This window comes from Heterocephalus glaber, unplaced genomic scaffold, assembly GCF_053883595.1.
Source record: "Heterocephalus glaber isolate CG9 unplaced genomic scaffold, H.glaber_assembly_v1.0 deba00001760, whole genome shotgun sequence".
NCBI lineage: Eukaryota > Metazoa > Chordata > Mammalia > Rodentia > Bathyergidae > Heterocephalus > Heterocephalus glaber.
Window position 1 is genome coordinate 2,570,610 of NW_028258457.1, and position 22,223 is coordinate 2,592,832.

The 22,223-nt window shown below is 46.4% G+C and overlaps 1 protein-coding gene and 1 pseudogene across 1 annotated transcript; one reads left to right on the forward strand and one right to left on the reverse strand.

The window, feature by feature from the left end:
- Nucleotides 1-305: 305 nt before the first annotated feature.
- LOC101726538 (cytochrome P450 4F6-like) lies at nt 306-13,149 on the forward strand. Its single transcript, XM_004872534.3, has 13 exons — nt 306-412; nt 710-970; nt 3,631-3,775; nt 5,423-5,473; nt 5,563-5,690; nt 6,662-6,783; nt 7,345-7,615; nt 7,939-8,005; nt 8,294-8,423; nt 10,722-10,855; nt 10,948-11,012; nt 11,167-11,249; nt 11,540-13,149. The coding sequence occupies exons 2-13, from the start codon at nt 773-775 to the stop codon at nt 11,703-11,705; spliced, it is 1,560 nt and encodes a 519-aa protein (XP_004872591.2). The 5' UTR covers nt 306-412; nt 710-772; the 3' UTR covers nt 11,706-13,149.
- Nucleotides 13,150-20,448: 7,299 nt separating this feature from the next.
- LOC101707116 (rRNA-processing protein FCF1 homolog pseudogene) lies at nt 20,449-21,177 on the reverse strand (annotated as a pseudogene).
- Nucleotides 21,178-22,223: the final 1,046 nt, after the last annotated feature.

A 22,223-nucleotide genomic window follows, 5' to 3' on the forward strand; every position in this document is an offset into this window, starting at 1 on the left:
CCGCGGTTCTCTCTGCCCACACTTGGAGAAGAGCTCAGATTCTGGGACCAGACTTGGGCTGGCCCTGGTTTCCCAGCACCTGAACTCTGGTTCTTGCTTTTTATCTGCTGTCTGCTGGCCTTGGAAGAGCAGGGGCTGCTGTAAACAGGGGGCACAGACTCACCTTTGCTCCTCATTCGAGCAGAAGGTGCTGAGTCCTGAGGCTCCAATGGCCCTGAGCCGTTCCCTCTGCACCTAGCTTTCTTACTTTTGAGCCTTGGCCTCCTGCCCAGGTAGGGAGGAGCAGCCAGCTCTGTCAGGATTGGCCCAGGGGCCCAGGCTCCCACAGCTTCCTTGAGGTCTGGAGCTGGGATCAGGAAGTTCTAGAGGAGGGGAGAGGAGCTTGTGAGGCACAGGCTGCTCCTCACAGAAGGTACCGGGCTGGAGGGGCATGGAGGGTTCTGACCCCAGGTTGGGTTTGGCCCCCAGGAGGGAACTGGCCCAGAACCATGGTGGTTTCTGGGTAGCTGAGCCCCTGGCTCTGCCCCTGTATCCCAGGCTGCACCAGTTCACACTCTAACCACCCCCCTTGCCTCTCTCTGTTTCTCTTTCTCACCCGCTCTCTCCTACTCTCTCCTTCCTGTGTCGCCTTCCTCTTCTCCCCTCTGCCTTTTCTTCCTCTAATCCCTGGGTCTCCCTCCACCTCCCTGTCCTCTCCCATCTCTTCCAGTCCCTGCCCCTCTCCAGAGTCCCTGGAGTTCTCTGTCCCTTTCCTAAAGATTTGGGAGTCAGGATGACCCAGCTGAGCCTGTCCTGGCTGGGCCCGGTGCCATTAGCAGCCTCCTTGTGGCAGCTCCCCCTGCTGGCCGGAGCCTGCTGGCTGCTGGTCCGAGTTCTGGCCCGAATCATCGCCTTCTATGGCTACTGCTGTCGCCTCCGATGTTTCCCACAGCCTCCCAGACGCAGCTGGTTTTGGGGTCACCTGGGTTTGGTGAGTAGGGCGGCAGAGGAGGTCTGGGGTGTCAGGGTGGGGGGATTCCTGAGGGGCCAGGAAGGGGATCAGGCGCCGGGAATTGGGGTGTGGGCTGGAGTCAGTGATGGCAGAGGAGCGAGGAAAGCTCGGGGGACTCCTCTTTCTTTACTGGCCCATCACATCTATTTCTCTCCTCCCCATAACCCAAAGCCATTTTTCCCCCTCCGTTCCCTGGGCCACATTCCTGCCTGTGCTCCCCATATTAAGGCCCCCTCTCGACCTGGGGGGAGCTCCTGGGGTAGGCTGCACGGAGCAGAGACCCCTTGCCCACTCTGCAGTTTCCACCTTTGGATTTGAGGCCCCTCACGGGCACTGTCCCAGGTCACGTCTAGTCGGTGCTTGTCCATCTCCATTGACTCTAGGCCACTGTCGGTATCTCTCTGGACTGTCGCCTCCTCCTGGAAATGAGCTGTGACCCTCCCACCCCCCCCCGCAGGGACACCTCTGGGAGTGTGAGAGGTGTGGGCCATGTCGCCTCTTCTCTTCCTCTCTCCACCCCAAAGATATATCAAAGGACACCTGCCCCCCCCCAATCTGGGTAAAAAGTGACCGCTCTCTTTTCTCTTGTTGCTATAGTGGGGGTTGAACCCAGGGCCTCTCATAGAGGTCAGGCATGCGCTCTGCCCCTGAGTGACACCCTCACTCCAACCACTTTGTTTTTCAGAAGGGTTCACTCTGCCAAAAGGCTCCACTTCCTGGGACGGGGCTCCTCACTTGCCATCCCAGTCTCCTCCCCCGAAGCACTTTGCTCTCCGCTGTGTCCTCCTAGCTTGAACTTGAACTTAAACCGTCACCCATAAGGACACCAGCTCCAATGCCATTGATTCAACTCTGTGTCTTTCCAGCTTCCTTGGTCACCCTCCCTCTCATCTTCCAGGACTTCCATCCCCTCCAAGTCCCAGTCTTACTGCTCCGTCGCAGTTCCCCATCCTTGGCCACATCTAGCTCAGTTTCCCATAGTAAGAGCTGAAGTCCCTCACCAGTGGGGCTTTCCTTCATGGATGGTGGCAAGACCTTGACCTGGGACCAACTCAGCCACTCATGTCTTTGGTGTCTTCTCCATGACAATGCTGCAAGGCAGGTCCCACGTAAATCTTACCGACTCACTTCAAATGCACCTATTCTGTGCCAACCCTGTTATCTGCTTTCTGTGCCACCCAAAGACTCCTTTTCATTCATTGCTTCCCCATCCTCATTCCCCCCTCAACTGGTCTCCACCTCATCACGTTCATGTTCTTCCAGCCCATCTTGTCTACCTCCTAGCAGCTCTCTGCTGTGCTGGTTTCCCTGTCTCTCCACGAACCTCTTCTGATTCCAGGATGAGACCCTCCCCTGTCTCCCCCAAGCTCCCTGCGGCTCCTCTGTCTCCACTGTTGGCCTCTCTTTCCATGACCTTTTTATAAAAAGGTCGTGGAGGGCCGGGGATGGAGCTCAGTGGCACTGTGCCTGCCTCGCAAGCGCAAGGTCCTGAGTTCGATCCCCGGTACCCAAAAAAAAAAGGTTCCCTCTGAAGTGAATTCCTCATATCTCCCCTGGGCTGGGAAGCAAGACTGGGAGAAGGAGGCCCAAGATTGTTTGGTGCAAAGCTGAGAAGGTGCTTGGCCAGAGCTAGAGACAAGGCAGAGAGTTGAACAGAGTGAAATGAACTGTGAGTTTATGCTGAGTCGGGGTCTTTGAGTGGGGTGAATGGTAAGGTGTTGGGGGAGAGAGAGAGAGAGAGAGAGAGGATATACCAGATAGAAAGAAAGGAAGATGTACATACAGAGAGTAGGAGAGGAAGAGAGAAACAGACAGAGACAGCAGAAATCATGAGGGAAACAAAGGAGCAAAAGAGACAGAGAGGGGCAGCTGAACAGGGAGAAAGGAAACACGTGCACACACGCACACATGCCTATATTTAGCTATGTTTTTTTTTTTTGAAACAGAGTCTCCCTGTGTAGCCCAGGCTGGCCTCACACTTGAGGTGATCCTCCTGCTTACCCTCTGGAGTGCTGGGATTACAGTAGGGAGGCACACGCCTGGCTTTACCTATCCATCTAATCAATTTTATCCATCTCTCCCTATCTCATCCTATAAAATCTACCTATCTATCTTACCTGGCATGTATCTTATCTATCCGACTTCTGTATACCCCTCATCTCCTCTCTCCTAGCATCTGTGTATCCATATCTGTGTTCCACCTGTCTCTCTTATCTATTTATCTATCAAACTACAATCTTTCAGACCTATCTATCAACAATCTGTGTCTCCCTGTCTATGTCTCTTTTATCATATAGCTCTATGTATCATCTATGTATGTTTTGTGTATCCATCTAGCTCAGCAATATATCTTATCTATCTATCTATCTTCCATCTATCCTCTGTATACCAATTGAGGAAGGAAACAGATTAAAAAGAGTTAGGGGTCAGAGAGCAGCACAAAGACAGACAGATACCGAAAAGGACGGACATGGACAGTCGAATTTGACCCAGTGAGAGGTGTAGATGAACGATCCCAGTAATAGAGGCTGGAGGGGTGGGGTGGAGTGGGCAGATGGATGCGACAGTAGCTTCCTGGATACAGGCAGCAGTAGCATATGAGACCCTGCCAAGATTGGTTGTAGTCTCTCCTTCCTCAGGCAAAGAGCGACGAGGAAGGCATGAAGTTGATCTCGGACCTGGGCCGTGACTTCCTCGATGTCCACCTCTGGTGGATGGGGCCCGTCTACCCAGTCCTGAGGCTCATCCACCCTAAGTTCGTTGCTCCCCTGCTTCAGGCCCCAGGTATTTGTCAGACCCCAAGCCCTGGCCTCTTCCTTGCTCTGCTCCTAGTCCTTCCCATCCCTGGACAGGCCAGGTGGGCAGAGGAAGGGGAAACACCAGCTGAGATGGTGTCTCTGCAGCCAGTCAACTCCCTGGTTTTCCTGGTTGCTGAGGCCTCTCAGTTTGTGAGTTATGGAAACTCAGCTCTGTGTGGTCTAAGCAAAGAAAGGGAATCTATTCACAGTGAAGTCCAAGGAATGTGGTCCTCAGCCCTGACTGGGTCCGGGTGTTCAAACAAAGCCATCAGGAGTCTTCACATCTTAGCTCTGTTTCCTTCTGTGATGGTTTCTTGCATGTGCTGGTAAAGCTGAGTCCTAGGGAAAATTCCCCCTACTTCTAGAAGAGTTCCAAGATTCTCTCTCTCTCTCTCTCTCTTTTTTGGGGGGGATGGGGATCGAATTCAGGTCCTTGTGTTTTCGAGGCAGGCGGCAGCACCACTGAACTAAATCCCTTGCTGGAATTCTCTGAAATTTGCCTGGTTGGTGACAGGATCAGTTCTTTATCCAGTACCTGTGACTGGATTGCTGACTCGATTGTTGTGGTTGTAGGCTCAGTTCTTGGTGGCCATGCCCATTCTCCCAACTGCTTGGATTGGGATGGGTTGAGGTATGAGGTGCTGGTTTCAAAGGAAAGGGGATGGATGCTAGAAAGGAGGACACGTCCATCCACCAGCATCCCTGTGAGATGGGAAGTTCCTGGGAGCTCAGGGTGGCAGCATGACTTAAGGTCGTAAAGAATACCAAGGCCTTCCTGTTAGTCCTGTGCATTCTTGTCCACCTCAGAGGCCTCTGGTGGAAGGGAGACTAAACTGGAGGGTGATTTGGGAGGGAAGGTATGTTCAGAGTATCGTGGGGGAGGATCCAGCAGACCCTAGACTGTCCACTGTGTTTAGTAGGCTCTGGGACTGCTCAAGTAGCTGGAGGGGCAGTGGAGGCTCTTTGTGGGTGAAGCCCAGCACAGAAGGAGGGAACAGTGTCCTCTGGTCTTTTTAAGGGTAAAGCAGCCCATTAAATGCTTGACATAGAGTGGAGGAGAATCCCAAGGGAGCCTGAGTCCTATCTGGGACATTAACAGGGCAATAGTGAGTCCTGTTTAGGATGCACTTATAGGACACTCTTAGGTCATGACAGACTGTCTCAGGTCCACATCAGACCACATGCCATGTCAGGGAAGGCCATGTAGGTGACATCCATAACAAGTCATAATAACACAAGCTGCATTCATGTCCTAGGCCCCAGTGCATGTCAGGAGATACCACAGAAGAGAGTGTATCATCTCCTGCCACAGGAGATGCCTAAGACACAGACAGGGTGTCCTAGGTCCCTGTAAAGGTGTGTTGTATAGTGCTGAACCATGCTCGGTGTCACAGAACATATGGCACCATGTAGGTACTGTGTCAGGGCACGCTCGGATGTGTTGTACCTTTGCTCTGCCCTGCTGCTGCTTCCTGATCTGGTTCCCTCCTTGCATCCCCCTCCTCCATGCTTCCTCTGTCCCTGGATCTTTTCCTTCCATGGTGAGCTTGGAGGGAGAAAGTGCAGACTCTTGGCTGAGAGCTTCCATTTCTTACTGTATTCTGTGGTCCCTGATTGTTCTTGTTCTTGTTAGCTGTTGCGCCCAAGGAAAAGACTTTGTATGGCTTCTTAAGACCTTGGCTGGGTGAGTACCTGGAGGTGAAGGGGCTTGGGAACAACTGGGGGCCTGGGGAAGGAGCTGCCTTTGCCCACTGCCCATGGCTACCCCATCAGGAGATGGACTCTTGGTGAGTGCTGGTGACAAGTGGAGTCTCCACCGCCGTCTGCTGACACCCGCCTTCCACTTTGACATCCTGAAGCCCTATGTGAAGACTTTTAACAAGAGCGTGAACATCATGCATGTGAGCTTCTCCAGCCTAGGGCTCAGTGGAGATTTGGGAAAGGGGGAGTAGCTTCAGGCAGATCGGGTCTGCATTCTGGTCTCTGCTGGGTGGCTTGGGCGTCCTTACTTTTCCTCTCCAAGACTCGGTTTTCTCTTCTGTAAAATGAGAATAATCATCTCTAGCTCACATGAAGTCATGTTCCCAGCATGTAGTAGGTGTTCAGGAGGCCTTAGTTTCTGGAGTCCCTCACAAAAGCTCTGGAAACCCACAGTAGTGTTGGAGACTGTAGCTCTTTCAGCATTGCACACCACTTTAAAACTCATGGGCCTCGGTGGGCTCCCTGGGCTCCTCCATTTGTTTCTGACCTTTCAGGAGGGTGGCCTGCGCTTGATAGCATGACAGACCCTAGGGAATAGCAATATTCAGTACCTCTTGATACCTGGGATCAGAACTAGTCCATCATGCCTTCTTCCCTTGGCTAAAGCAAGTCCCAAGTGCAGGTTAGATTCAGGAGTTGGAGAACAGGCATCACCTGCTAATGGAAGGGGCTGCAAAGCCTCATTGCAAAGACAGAGGGTAGAGGGAGGATGAAAACTTGTGGACATTTCTCCATTCATCTAACACTAGGCTTACGATGAAGAGGGTATGATAGCTAACACTTATTGAGCATTTACTGTGTACCAGAAATAATATGCCGGTTCCATGATTTAAAGTAGAGATGTTTATGATTGCTGTATTATGGATGATGAAACCCAGGATCAGAGAGGTTAGAGAGCTTGGCCAAGGTCACCCCTTTCCTGGTTTGTCTAACACCAATGCAGGTCAATTTAACTTGTTGCTTGAACTTTTGTCTCCTAAGAGTAACCGGGTCTGCAACCACCCACGCCTGGTCCTCCCTGGGGTCAGCAGGCTGGATCTGGTGTTGGGAGTTGGGGAAGGGCTCAAGGGAGCCAAAGCCTGGTCCTGTCTCTGTCTCCTTCTCTGGCCAGGCCAAGTGGCAGCGCCTGGCCTTGGAGAGCAGCACCCGTCTGGACATGTTTGAGCACATCAGCCTGATGACCTTGGACAGTCTGCAGAAATGTGTGTTCAGCTTTGACAGCAACTGTCAGGAGTGAGTCCTTTTCCTGGAATGGGACCCTGGCCCATGGAGCCAAGGGAGGAGGTGGAGGAGGGAGGATTGACCAGAAGACCCTTCCTGCAGGAGGTGGGTCAGACCTGGGCATTGAATGAAAAGGAAGGGAAGAGAATGGTCTTTCCAGGTAGGTGGGATTGTTTGAATAAAGACAAGGGGGCTTGAATGAGCAGAGCCTATGCAATGGAGTGAGCAGGCACCTGGGAGTTGAGGTTGGAGAGGTAGGCAGTAACTAGAACTGGAGGACATTGAAAAACCTATCAAAGAGGTGTGAATCTGATCCTGAGGTTTCTAGGGAATGATGGGTGGTGTCTGAGCATGCCTGTTTAACTTGGTAGAGGACTGTCATATGGACACAGGATGCAAGGAGACCTGGAGAGGAGGTGCTCTGAGCCTGGTGGAGAATGTGGAAAACATTGGAAAGAAGCCATGGAGGAATGGGCAGGACTGGATGTTGGAGTCTGGCTGGGGGGGGTGGTCGTGCTCCAGGGTCCCCTGGGCATTGAGGAGTTACCTTGTCTTTCTGCCTTGGTCCTGTAGGCATCCCAGTGAATATATTGCTGCCATCTTGGAGCTCAGCTCCCTCATAATCAAAAGGCACCAGCAGCTCTTTCAATACATAGACTTCCTGTATCACTTCACTCCCGATGGGCGACGCTTCCGCAGGGCCTGCGACCTGGTGCACAACTTCACAGATGCTGTCATCCAGGAGCGGCGCTGCACCCTGGCCAGCCAGGGTGTTGATGATTTTCTCAAGGCCAAGGCTAAGTTGAAGACTTTGGACTTCATTGATGTGCTCCTGCTGGCCAAGGTGGGCCTCTCCGGGATCTGAATTTAAGAGGAGCATGGGCCTTGATGTTTAATGTCAGATAGAAGAAGCTCAATTTGCTTCAGAGAGTATTGAGGAGCTATGGAAGATGCTTGAGGAAGGGAGAGACAAATTATAGGTAGGATTTAGAAGTGATTCTGAAGATGGATGAACAAATAGGAGACAAAGGAGGAATCCTGGGGAGCAGGCTCTGGAGATGACAAGAGAGGAATGCTGCTTGGATAATGGGTCTTCATGGCCTGTTTCAGGTTAGATTCAGGGTCTCTCAGACCTAGTATGATTTGAGGGTCTTGGTTTGTCTTCAGGATGAAAATGGGAAAGAACTGTCAGATTCAGACATACGAGCAGAGGCTGACACCTTCATGTTTGCAGGTGAGGGTTCTAGTGAAAGTCTATAGATTTCACATGGGTCTCTTCATCCCAGGGTGTGGCAAGGCCCTCCTGGGTCTCTCTATTTTTTTCTTCTGGTGCTGGGGATCGAACTTGGCACCTTACGCTTGTGAGGCACCAGAACCACTGAGCTAAATCCCCAGCCCAGGATCTTTATTCTGCCCATGCTTCGCATCCCTCCTTCCTCCCTGGGGTCCCAATGGGCGAGCGCTGTCCACCCTGTGGTGCTGAAGCAGCCCACAGACGCAAGCCTCCCTGGCTGTTCTTCAGGCCATGACACCACGGCCAGTGGTCTCTCCTGGGCCCTGTACAACCTGGCCCGGCACCCAGAATACCAGGAGCGCTGCCGGCAGGAGGTGCAGGAGCTTCTGAGGGCCCGTGAGCCTGAAGAAATTGAATGGTGAGTCCGGTCCTCGTGGCCTGTTCCTGAGCCCCTCTATGGCTCTGCTCTTCAGGTGGAGATGGGGGGAAGATGTTTTACTGATTCTGCCATTATTGCCTAGTGGGAATAGGAGCCAAGATCAGAGGCAAGTCCAAGATGGATTAGCAAAGGAAGTCTTCTGTGAATTCCTATATTAATCTTTGTCTATTTTTCTGTTGGGTCACCTGTCCTTTTGCTTGTAAATTTGCTGCAATTCCTGTGTATTCTAAATATTGTTCTAGATCTATCTATTGATTGTACACATCTATGAGTCTCTCATCTGATTGTTAATGTGGAACTTTTATTACACAGAAATCCTTCATTTTCATGCATATGTATCTTTTCTTGTCTTGCTTTTCTTTTTTTTTTGGTACTGGGGATTGAACTCGGGTCCTTGTGCTTGCAGGGCAGGTGGTGGAACCACTGAGCTAAATCCCTGGCCCCTGTTGTCTTACATTTTGTGGTTTTTTTGAATTCTTTTTCTTTGTTCTTTTTTTGGTACTGGGGATCGAACTCAGGACCTTTTGCTTGTGAGGCAGGTGCCAGAATCACTGAGCTAAATCCCCGGCCCCTTTTTTTGAATTCTTAAAAATGTTCTTACTGCTAGGTCACAAAAATGTTATTTTGTTTAAGCTTTATAATTTTTTCCCTTAATTGGGGTAGGAAGGGGATGAAAGGGTAGAAAGAGTAAATGGGGGCCGGAGATTTAGCTCAGTGGTTCCGGTGCCTGCCTCGCAAGCACAAGGTCCCGAGTTCGATCCCCGGTACCAAAAAATACACAAAAAAACAAAAAAACAACTTAAGTGCAAGAGTAAATGGGTGCAAAATTATAGTTAGGAAATAATTCTGTGCTGCATGCAGTGTGACTATAGTTAACAATAATGTATTGCACATTTCAAAATAGCTGGAAGAGAAGATTTTTGTTTTTGAGACAGAGTCTCACTTCTTAGTTCAGACTGGCCTTGAACTCATGGCAATCCTCTTGCCTCAGCCTCCTGAGTGCTGGGATTACAGATGTGTGCCACCACACCTGGTGGGAAGAAAGGATTTTGAAAATCCCACCACAAAGAAATAATAAATATTGGACATGATAGATACACTAATTAACCATATAGTTAACTTTTCAAATATAAGAGACTCCATCCTATATATGGAGGAGACAAGGACTCAGTTCCTTTTTTCCCATATTGCGAATTGTCTGAACACCTTCCACCCGGCCATCTATCGATATGTCTACAAATACATGGAGTTTCTACCAGTGTTGAATTTTCATCTATTATTATTTGACTCTGAGCTTTCTACTCTTCTATGGTGTGTTTTCCTGTTATTGCTGCTGTGCCATAGTTTTGTAAACATTATTTTTATTTTTTATTATACCTTTGTAACAGGTTTTAAAAACTGGTAGACCGCATTCCTTTTCTTCAGTTTTTTTTTTTTAAAGTGCCAAAAGTTTATTTGAAAAGTGAGGGGTGAAGGGGTAAGGGAAGAACTAGCTCTGTAGAGAAAACTTGAGCCAAACAAAAGGAGGAAAAGATAAAAGCAAAAATAAAAGAGCATTCTGTGTCCAGACATACTGTGGGCTACCACGGGAAGCCACAATAGCCCAGTCTTTAGTTTTAAATGGATATAGCTCTTGATGAACTTGAACTCTTCCACTTAGAATAAGGTTGTTGGGCTGGGGGTGTGGCTGTGGTAGAGTGCTTCCACAACATATGCAAGGCCCTAGGTTCCATACCCAGCACCAAAGGTAGGAGCAGGGAGGGAGAAAGGAAGAAAGAAATTAAGAAAGAACCAAAGAGTGTGGCAAGTTCTAAAAAAAAGAAAAAAATCCAGCTAGATCTTTATCAGATTGCATTGAATTTATTAATTTAGAAAGAATTGACACCTTTATGACAGTAAGTCACCTCACCCTAGAGTATAGAGTGAATCTTCTTTAATCAAATAACCTTATAATCCCTTTAGGATATTTGTTTCTTTTTTTGTTAGCTTATTTTATAATTTTCAGAAGCTTTATCCATACAAATGTATTACTTTAAAGATACTTTTGCTTGATTTGATCAGAAATAGTTCTAAAAAACACCAGGCCAAATTTTCTTCTAGTATTTTTATGATTTTGATTTTTCTAATGCTTAAGTCTTTGGTCCACCAGGAATGAATTTTGTTATAGGTCTAAGGGTCACAGGGAGCTAGTAAGCGTGCTTCACTCGGTGCCAATGGCACAGGAGGAGTCTTCAGTTTTGCTCCACAGATAATTGTTGGGTGGGGGAATTTCCATAGGGAGGACCTGGCCCAGTTGCCTTTCCTGACCATGTGCATCAAGGAGAGTCTGCGCTTGCACCCCCCAGTCGTAATCATCTCCCGCTGCTGCGCTCAGGATGTTGCGCTCCCGGATGGCCGGGTCATTCCCAAAGGTGCCAACATCATCACGGGGAGGATGTCCTGGGGATGGTGGTGGTCCTATGGATCAGCAAACCTCTTCTGACTGTCCTTTTATCCTGGACAGGAACCACCTGCGGTATCAGTATCTTTGGGATTCATCACAACCCTTCAGTCTGGCCGGACCCTGAGGTGCTGCTCCTCCTTTTCTCCATCCCCCGAAACTCTGGGACCTGACCCTGGGAAACCGACCTCTCCCCCTTTACTGGACCACACCTGTCTTCCCCTGGGGCGCCTGGGCGATCAGAGAGGCCCCACCCAGCAGCCTCTTCTTGCCACATCCCAGGTCTATGATCCCTTCCGCTTTGACCCAGAAAACCCCCAGAAGAGGTCACCTCTGGCTTTTATTCCCTTCTCGGCGGGGTCCAGGTGAGGGCAGCGGGCTTCTGAGGCCGGGGTGGGCTGATGGGGCGAGGTGTGGGGATGATATGGGGGAAACAGAGGGAAGCTGCGGATGGATAGAGGTCCAGGTCTGCTTCTTGCTGCTATACGTGAAGGTTTGGGGGAGAGGGCTGAGTGGGTGCAGTTCGGGTCCATGCACCATTAGGGCCCTTCGCTGTCCCTGGAGCTGACCAGGGTGGGGTGGGGTCCCGGACAGGTTCGGGTAGGACGGGCTTGGGTGGTCCGGGCCGCAGTCACGGTCCCCTCCCCGCCCGCAGGAACTGCATCGGGCAGACCTTCGCCATGGCCGAGATGAAGGTGGCGCTGGCGCTGACTCTGCTGCGCTTCCGCGTCCTGCCCGACTACACGGAGCCGCGCCGGAAGCCGGAGCTGATCCTGCGCGCAGAGGGCGGGCTCTGGCTGCGGGTGGAGCCGCTGAGCTGAGTGGGGGCGAGCAGGGAGCTCTGCGGCCTGGCCTGGGACCCGGCTGACCCCACCCAGCGTCCTTTGCCGACTCAGGGATAAACTGTGCAGTTACCTGTGTCTGAGTCTCAGCGAGCGCCAGCAGGGGGAGCTGGGGACCCATGCGTGGGCGTGAGTGGGAGGAGGGGGGGGGGCTGGGTTTTCTGAGCCCAAGACCCTGACTGCTTCTGGCTGAGCGCAGGGATCCCATGGTGACGGTGGGAGCCATGGGAAGTGTGTGAGTAGAAGAGGAACCAGAATTAGGGCAAGGCTGAGGCTCAGAGTCAGGAAGTGGAAGCCTTTGTTGCAGTCTCCACCACACTGACTTCCCTGCTGATCTTGTCTGTTCTTCCCTTTAAAAGACTTCACTGTTAGTTGGTTCCTCAATTAGTGAGTTTATCACACATCACAAGCTTGGTGTCTCCCTTTTTCTTTTCTTTTTTTGTTTATGGGTACTTTTTAGGTATATATTATGATCGCATTCATCATTGGGAATTTGTGCCTGTACATGATGTATCTTGGTTCTTGTTTTTTCCCCTTCCCCTTCCCTCCCTCTCACCTCTCCACTCTTCCTTATTTACAAAAGCTTTGTTTCCGTTTTTTCCTTATTTTCTCTTTCCCTTTCCACCACCCCTCCCTAGTTCCCCCTCCCCTTTGAACTTTTTCTGCCTATTTCACAGTGTCTGTCACACATTTTGGTTCTCATTTACACTTTCAGTTCCTCACTTTAGAGAAACAATTCTATATTTACACATTTGTCCTATTTATTTCACATTTAGTGATAGATGTCTCTAGTTTGTCTTTCTTTATGTCTGACTAATACTCCATTTTATTCAAAAAGCCACATCTTTTTTATCCAGTCACCAGCTGATGGGCATTTGGGCTGTTTCCAAGCTTTAGCTATTACAAACTGTGCTGCTATGAACATGGGTGCGCATATATCACTGTGGCATGATGTTTTTAATTCTTTCAGAAACATACCAGAAAGGGGAATAGCTGGGTCAAATGGGACCTCTAATCCTAGTTTTTTGAGGAATCTCCACACTGATTTCCACAATGGGTACATTAGTCTAGACTCCTACCAACAGTGGAGAAGTGTTCCTTTTCCCCCACAGCCCCACCAGCATTTGTTATTGGTTGATTTCTTGATAGCAGCCATTCTTTCTGGAGTGAGGTGGAATCTCAGAGTTGTTTTCATTTACATCTGTTGTTTTCATTTGCATCTGTTGAATGATCAGTGATGTTGAACACTTTTTCATATGTTTATTTGCTGCTTTTACTTCTTTGAGAAACATCTGTTCATTTCAGATGCCCATTTTTGGACTGGGTATTTAAATTTGGGGGGGTCTGATTTTTTCAGTTCTTTATATATTCTGGATAGTAGTCCTTTGTCTAACAAACAACTGGTAAAAAATTTTTTCCCACACTGTGAGTTGTCTTTTCACTCTGTTAGTGATTCCTAAAACAGCATGGTGCTTGCAAGGAAAAGAAATAGATCTGAGGACCAATGGAATAGATTAGAAGATGCAGAAACAACTCCGTACATACTAAACCACTTCACCTTTGACAAAGGAGCTAAACACCCTTACTGGAGGAAAGATAGCCTCTTTAATAAATGGTGCTGGAAAAACTGGGTTTCAACTTGCCAAAGATTAAAAAGGGACCTGTATCTTTTACCATGCACCAAACTAAAATTGAAATATATTGAAGATCTAAATATTAAAACAGAAACACCAAACCTGCTGGAAGATAAGTTAGGTAGAACTCTTGAAAACATTGGCATAGAAAAAGACTTTATGAACAAAACCTCAGTCACACAGGAACTAACACAAAGAATCAACAACTGGGACCTCATCTTATTAAAAAGCTTCTGCACTGCAAGAGAAACCACCAACAGAGTGAAGAGACAAACTACAAGGTGGGGAAAAGTTCTTTCATCTTTTATCTTTTTGTGTGTGTGTGCGTGAGTTGGGGTCTGGTTTTTTTTTCTTTTGGTGCCGGGGATCAAACTTGGGTCCTTGCACTTACACAGCAGGCGGCAAAACCATTGAGCTAAATCCCCAGCCCCGCAGTCTGTTTTTTTTTTTTTTTTTTTTTTTTAAGGCAGGTCTTGAACTCTTGGGGTCAAGCGATATCTCCACCTCCCAGTAGTTGGAACTGCAGAGCTGTGCCACTCATCCTTGTAGGCATGGTTGTTTCACAGTGAGGTCACTATTATTCCTATATCTAATATATTACTTGTCCTTTGTGCAGAGCTTTCTTTCATAGGGTCAACTGGTTCTGTGTGGCTCCTTATCTTCCTGGGTATTGCCTGTCCTATCTGAAAGATTATTAGAAAAATTTGAAGACAGCAGCTTTCTGCAGAGGAGTCCTTGGAGTCCTGCTGCTTGAGGATTATGTTAAATATGAGCTCAAGGCTTGTGGTCCCAAGGTCATAAAGGTAGTTTAATTCAAGCTGAAAACCCCCTTTGCAACCTCCTTTGCTTCATTTCACTCTGGCTAGGAGTGATGTCATCCATGGATGCCCCAGTTATTGGAGGAAGATCTTGTAAATCCCTCTTCTTGTGTTACCCTTGGGCTTTGGTTTCTTTCTGTCCCAGCAAGAGGCCATTAAAATAGAGTTTCATATTTTCCAGTCTTGAGAAATGGCTTCAGAGCAAAAGTAGACTTCATGTTCATTTTATCTCTGGTGTTCTGTTTCCATGTTAATACTCTCTCTCCTGCCTTTCTCTCTTCCTCCTTCTCCTCTTATCTTCTCTTTATTCTCTGTCTCTTTCTCTCTTCCTCCCTCCCTGTGGAGCTATGGGATGAACTCAGGCCCTCATCCGTGCTAGGCAAGCACTTTACCACTGAACCACACTCCCAAGCATCTCGCTAATTCTTTAGTGGCTTCTTAGGTCATATTTACTTGAGGAATCAGGAAAACATCCAGGTTTGATAGTTGTTTTAAAACAGCTGGAAGTTTAATTCAAGTAACTTAAGTAGCTGCCATTAGTGGAAGCAGTAAGTCTCCAATGAGGTTTTGATTTGGCATGATAGGGGTCCTTACTCCATACTTGGAGGAAGTAGGGGTGATTATTGCCTGGAGTTTATCTATTTCCAGGGCACAACAGCATCATAAGAACTCGAGGGAAAGGATTGCACATCAACAAAGATCATAGACCTTGAAAGAAATAGAGAGGGTGGATGGGGTTTGGGTTTGATCTGTTGGTGATGCTGTGAGAGCACTCCTTGTTTAGAAAGGAGGGTGTGGAGTGGATGTTTCGTGTGACTGCTAACTGTGCATCCTTCCATCCATTTGTGCCCTCTTAGAATCTCTAATGTTCTGACAGTTTCACGGCATCCCAGAAGACACAATAGATTTGAGAGCACTGTAGAGGTTGGTTAAATAACTGTGTCCTGTCTAATGCAGAGAAGACAAAGATTTCATGGCAATTCTGGTAGCTTTCCTTAGTAAAAAGCTGGGACACTCTTTCTACCCAATCTGCTGCCTTCCTCCTCCTTGGTGTTTGCAATGTTGAGGTGGCTGCTGGTGCTTCATCTCACACCTTAAGGACAAGGACTGACTTTTAGGGAACATGGGGAAGGCAGTCAGGTCAGGTGACAATTGGAGCCATGGTACGGTGTGTACGCTTGTGTCTTCCCAAAATTCATACCCTGAACCCAAGTTCTTTGTATTGTGGTATTAGGAAGTGGGTGTTTGGGGAGGTGATTAAACTGATCCACTCTGAGTGGGGTCAGTGTGACTATAAAAGAGGCCTCAGGGCTCTTTCTCTCCTTTTTGCCTTGTGAAGATAAAAAGAAGGTGGCATCTATGAGGGATGACCCCTCACCAGGCATCAGATCTGCTTGCACCTTGGACTCTCCAGCTTTCAGAACTGTGAACAATGAATTTCTATTGCTTGCAAATTAGTCTGCCCAAGGTATTATGTTATAGCAGTTTGAATGGACCAAGAAAACCCCACAGTTGTCCTGTCAAGAGTAGAATCCCAGTTCAGTGCTCACTAGGTGCTTGGCATGGGGAACATGGTTGACTTCAGCCTCTTTACTGCCTAGTCATGATCCCCTTAGAGGGCTGATTTGAAGACTGAACAAGCTCACATGAGAAGCACAAACGAAACATGTTCTGTTAGGCATCAGCAGTTCATGAAAGTTAATTTTTTCTTTTTCACCCTCCCTTTTGCATCACAGATTAAAATTTTTAAAATAGTTTTTTGTATTTTTATTTTTTGAGACAGCATCTCACTATGTGGCACAGGCTGGCCTTCAACTTCAAATCCTCCTGCCCGAATCTCCCAAAGGGCTGAGATTACAATTGTACACCACAGTGACTGGCTAGTTCCACATATTTAAAAATCACTAAATACAAACAAGTTTTTGAAAACATGGCAACCTACTGTTGAAGAAAACTGTTTCAAACATTCAGTTTCTTCAAATTATCTGTAGTTATAGCTAAGAGATAAGAAGATAGCCCAAAGCTCAGAAATAAAACAGTATTTTTTTGTGTCGGGGATTTAGCTCAGTGGTTCTGCCCCCTGCTTTGCAAGCGTAAGGTCTCAAGTTCGTTACCCTGTGCCAAAAAACCCCACAAACAAACAACAACAAAAAATACTTTTTCCAAAAAGCACTCACAGGGCATCCTTCTCACCTAGCTGCTCCAGAGAGTGGAGCTCCCGCGTGGGTTTTCATTAGTGAAGTGAGGGCAAGGAGAGTGGGAGCCAGGCTCTATCCTTCAGCACCACGGCCAGCGACCGCCCTAGGGCTGGTTCCTTTGTGGCTGTAGGGGTCTCCCCAGGGCAAAGTCCAAGGGCTGAGGTCTTTTGAAAGACCACAGATTGAGAACCTGGGATGATTACTGCCTGTACGATAAGAAAAGAAGCCGGGGATAATGGTGTACACCCGTATTCCCAGCAATCATGAGGCTGATGAGGGTGGATCACTATGAATGTGAGGCCAGATTGGGCTGCATAGTGAATTCAAGGCCAGCCTGAACTACATAGTGAGACCCTGTCTCAGAAAATCAAAACTCAAATCAAATCAAGTAATAAAATAGAAAGGAACACTAAAAATTGAGATGAAAAACTGTTTAGTGCACTATAAGTGGAAAGCCACATGGTTTTCATTGTCCTTACATTCTTACTTCAAATGCTCCTTATTTCAAGACATACACATAGAGAAAAGTACAAGTCAATGGCACTATGTGCATCAATGTAAAACAATGTTAATTTACTCAGATTTTCAGTTTTTACTGCCTGATATGTCTGTGTAAGAAGCCAATTTTTGTGTATTGTTACAATTTCACGTTGTTTATATTTGATGTTTTGTAAAACTCAAATTAACGAATATACTGTACTATGAACCAAATAAATGGCATCTGCGTAATTATTAAATAAAAAGAAAAAAGAAAAAAGTACAAGTAAGCAGAAATAAGAAACAAAAATTACCTGTAGTCTCAGCATGTTAAATAGTGGCTGTTAATATTTGCTCACACATACTTGAAGGAGCATATTTAGATGCAATTTGTTTTACATGTGAGAATTTACACTTATACCTAATCAAATTATATTTATATGTAATTTTTCTGCTTAAGGAGGCTATTTATTGGCATTATCTTTTTTAGTATATGTTTACAACACATAATGTGTCATCTTGGGGTATAGATATGTCTTAGTTACTTTTCTCTCATTGCTGAGACAAAATACTTGACACCCAAAGTAACAGGCGAAAGGGTTTATTTAGCTCACAGTTTGTAGAGGTTTCAGTCCATGATTGGCTGGCTCCAAGGCAGAGTAGCACATGGCAGAGCGCTGTCACAGAAGAGAAACAGTCCATGAGACCCACACAGTAGCAAATTCAACAAGGGGCCTTAGCAGCATTTTTCTGCCCATTTTACAGTCTACTTAGGCCACCAGGATTAGGGCAATGCCAAAATAATCAGTGTACTGGTTTAGTGATCACATGCCCTTAATCCCAGCATCATACACTCTAAATTTCAGCTACCTCTGAAAAAGCCCTATGGCTGCATGAGGCTTTGCGGGGGGGGGGGGTTGTACAGCTAGACACAAACCATAACAATATACATATGGCATATTAATCATTTTTACTTCTCCTGCCCCTCCACAGCCCCTTCCTATCTCCACAGATCCTCCTCTCCGTTTGTTATCATCTATCTTTTATTTTGCTCCTCAATTTATTTATATCTTGGTCTTCTCATATAAGAGAAGCCAGGCAATGTTTAACCTGCTGTGTCTGATTTATTCATTTAGCAATGTGGTTTCAAGGTACAATTTTACCACAATTGGCTGAATTTTACTGGCTTTGAACAATCACATGAAAAGATGCTCAACATCATTAATCATTAGGGAGTTGAAAATCAAATCACCACTTTACATCCATGAGGATCAGTAGAATCTAAACATGCGAAAGTACTAAGTGCTGACAAGGATGTGCAGTAACTGGAACCCTCAGTCCTGATGAGAATGCAAAATGGTGCAGCTCCTATGAAGAAATTTTCCATTTATCAAAAATTAAAGTTAAAATTATCACATGATCTAGAAATTCTACTCTGGGTATATATGAGGCACAATTGAAAACAGACGTTTGAACACAAACTTGCCCATGAATGTTCACAGCTGCCCTTTTGATATTTTCCCAAGGGGGAAGCAATATAAATAACCATTACAGATAAATGAATAAATAAATGTGGTATATCCATTCAGTGGAATATTTCTCAGTCGTAAAAATGAATGAAGTACTGATAGATGCCAGAGCATGGATGAACCTTGAGCATATTGTACTTTGTGAAAGAAGCTAGACACCAGAAGTCGCATAGTGTATGTCATTTATGTGAAATAGTGAGAATAGATAAATATAGTGAGACAGAAAACATACTAGTGATTGTTAAGGGTTGTGGGGAGGCAGGAATAAGAAGTGACTACTTCATGGGCATGGGATTTTTAAAGGGATGCCACAAATATCTAGGAAGTAGAAAGTGGGGGAAGGTTCATAGCACTGAGTGAATGTATTAAGTACCACTGAATTGAATGGTTCAATGTGGTAAATTTTGTGCTATGCAAATTTTACCTCAACCAAAAATGCTACTTTGTTATACTTTTTTGTTAATCTGGATTATTCACATACATGCACACAGTCTTTCTTTTTATCAAGGTCTATATTTTGTCAGTACACGTTTGCAGTACATAATGATCACATTCCTCACGGGGAGTTGGTACGTGCACGTAACACATCTTCATTTTTTTCATCCCTTTCCTCCCCTTTCCCTCTTCACTCCATCTCTTGGTCCCCTTCCCATTTGCAAAAGCCCTATCTCCCATATCCTATCATTTATCTTTTATTTTGCTCTTTGTTTACATCTCAGGTTTCTCATACAAAAGAAACCATGTGATATTTAAACTTCCATGTCTGATTCATTTCCCCTAAAAATATGGTCTCAAGGTGCATCCACATTCCTGAAAATGACTCAAGCTTATCCTTCTTTATGGCAGAGCATACTCCATTGAGTATAGATACCACATTTTATTTATCCAGTCATCTGTTGATGGACATATAGGTCACTTCCAAGGATTACCTATTATGTTATTTTTGGTACTGGGGATCGAACTCAGGTCCTTGCACTTGCGCAGCAGGCAGCGAAACCACTGAGCTAAATCCCCAGCCCTGGGATTACCTATTATGAATTGTGCTAAACATGGGTATGCGCATGCCACTGTGATGTGTCGCTAACTCTTTCAGGAAGATACCTAGAAGGGGAATAGGTTGGTCTAATGGACTTTCTAGTTTTAATTTTTTGAGGAATCTCCATAATCATTTTCATAGGAATTGAACTAGTTTACATACTCACCAACAAAGTAGAAGGGTTTCTTTGTCCCCATGTCCTCACCAGCATTTGTTATTGTTGCTTTCTTGAAGATAGCCTTTCTTTCTGAAGACAGAATCTCAGTGTGGTTTTAATTTGCATTTCTTTAATGGCCAGAGATGTTGAACATTTTTCATATACTTACTGGGCATTTGTACATCATCCTCTGAGAAATGTCTATTCATTTGTTATTGTTGTTGCTGTTTGAGACAAAGTTTAGGCAGACTATGGAGTTCAGGTCAGCCTTGAACTCACCTTGTAGCCTGGGAAGGCCTGGTCAAACTGTTGAAATTACAAAATAACAGAGCCAGAGGAAGACATGGGTCCCAAGAGAACAGTAGTACAAGTTACAGCTGATGTCTCCTCAGAAAGAGCAATGGAGGCTAGAAGGCAATTGTGCCTTTGAAGTGCTAAAAGAAAATAATGATCAACCTAAAGTCTTCCCTAAGCGACACTGTCCTTCAAAGATGATAGTGAAACACAGCTACTTTCTTTTTTTAAAAAAGTAGACAAATTACCATTTTCAAAAAGCATCAAAAAGTGAATGTATTTAACCATACTTGGCTGATAATAGACACCTTTTTTTTTTGGTACTGGGGATCAAACTTGGGACCTTGTGCTTGCGAGGCAGGCACTGGAACCACTGAGCTAAATCCCCAGCCCTATAGGAGGGTGAGTTTTTCTTTGTTTCTTTCTTTGTTTCTTTGTTTCTTTCTTTCTTTCTTTCTTTGTTTTTGGTGCTGGGGATCGAACTCGGGTCCTTGAGCTTGCAAAGCAGGCGGCAGAACTACTGAGCTAAATCCCCGGCCACTTGGCTGACAATAGAGCAAATAGGTGAATGATAATTCACACTATAGCATGTTCAATGAAAACAGAAAATTGGTCTGAAGAAGGCAGAGGAACTTTGTCTTGTAAGAATTAGAACAGAGGGGCTCCATAATCATCTGGTGTCCGGCCGTGGTTGTATCTGTGATTAGAAATGTACTTGATAGGAACTCCAGGGATCTTCCGGATTCCCCGCTTTAGGTCCTGGTCAACCATGGCCACAGTGTAACGCTTGTGCTGAGTTACTGTCTGCCCTAAGCAGTCATCTGCATAGGTCCCTTTATGTGTGCAAGATAATCGTTCAAATCGTGGATCCTTGGTAATCCTTAGAGCCACTTGATGCTTCTGTCTCAATTTCAGCCATTACACAATCAGTTATACAAGGGATACACTTGGCATACAGACAGTCAGTCCATCATCGATTGTACTAAGTCCAATTGAGCTTTTATGGGAAAGCTGATAAAGTTGGTATCAACCAGGATATGATAAGGTGGGCCCAGCTGTGTATTATATTGGAAGAATAAGCTGGAAGGGTGTTGGGGGGGCTTCTCTTTCCTTTAGAGCACTGAGATCTTTCTTTTCTTTCTTTTTAGGTTTTAATCTATCCTTTTCTTCAAGTTCCTCATCTCTGAGACTAAGCATTTGCTTCATGGTGACATACTTTTGTTTCCACATGTTTATGCCAAACTCCAGTTTCTTCACATAGCTACTTTCAAGAAACAAAACTAGGACTTGTCAACCGCAGACCTGTACTCCAATTCTTCAGGAAATCTTTCACACTTCAGAGGAATGACACCAGATGTCACCCAGATCTCCATGAAGGAATGGGGAACACTAGAAACAGTAAATATTTTGTTAACATCTTTCTGTGACATTAAATTATCTCATGAAACATAATTGTGTGGTTTTAAAAATCTTTGCATTACAGGGGGTAGAAGATGGCAGAGTAGAGACTGGCAGTGCAGTGTGGCCTAGGTAGGACCTGAAGTCAGGAAACCTGGAAGACAGCAATTTGGTGAAGAGAAGGAAAGAGGAAATTCTTTGGGAATTGGAAGGGAGCTGATGGGAAGGCTGGAAATTGCGGAGAAGCTGGAGAGGTAGGGCACAGTACAGAGAAAGGAATGAGGCATTTTGGAGGACTCACTCTGGCTCCCAGGGAGGGGGCTCTGCCTCTGCCAATGTGGGGAAAACCCAGAGGGTTGGTGGCTTAGAAAGACAGTGGACTGGGCCAGCATTGCGGGACCCAAGAGAAACCTACATCTATTACAAACTGCAAAAATGGTGTAGTGCTTTACTCTGCAAGTGACTCCTTCCACAAAGCAGGCTGGAGTTGGGGAGGCAGTCCAGTGTGGTATCCACCGTATTCAAGAGGAGCTGTTTTCAGAAGGTGTTAATTGTTTGGACCTGAACTCAGAGCAACTGCAGAGCAGCCATGCTCCAGCGTTTCTAGTGTTGATCTGTCACAGTGATTGGGTCAGAGACAGCCGTGGGAGACAGTGATGGAAAGGATGTGTGCTGGACATAGCCCCCCTGAAAATTTTAAGCTCAGGCCAAGAGGGATACAAGAGCCTCTGCCCTCTGTGGTGAGAAGCCAGGCTGGGCGTGTGTGGTTTCTAGAAGTGGGTGGGTCTGAAAGTGCTTGCATTAAGTCCAGTGGACTGCTTGATCCCCTGCCTTCTGCCTCACTGCCTATGTCAGCACAGAACCCAGCGGTCTCTTTGCTTTTCCCATCTACCAATATGAGCAAGGAAGCAGCTCAGCTCAGATTGTTGCCATGGCCCGGGTTATATGAACAGAGG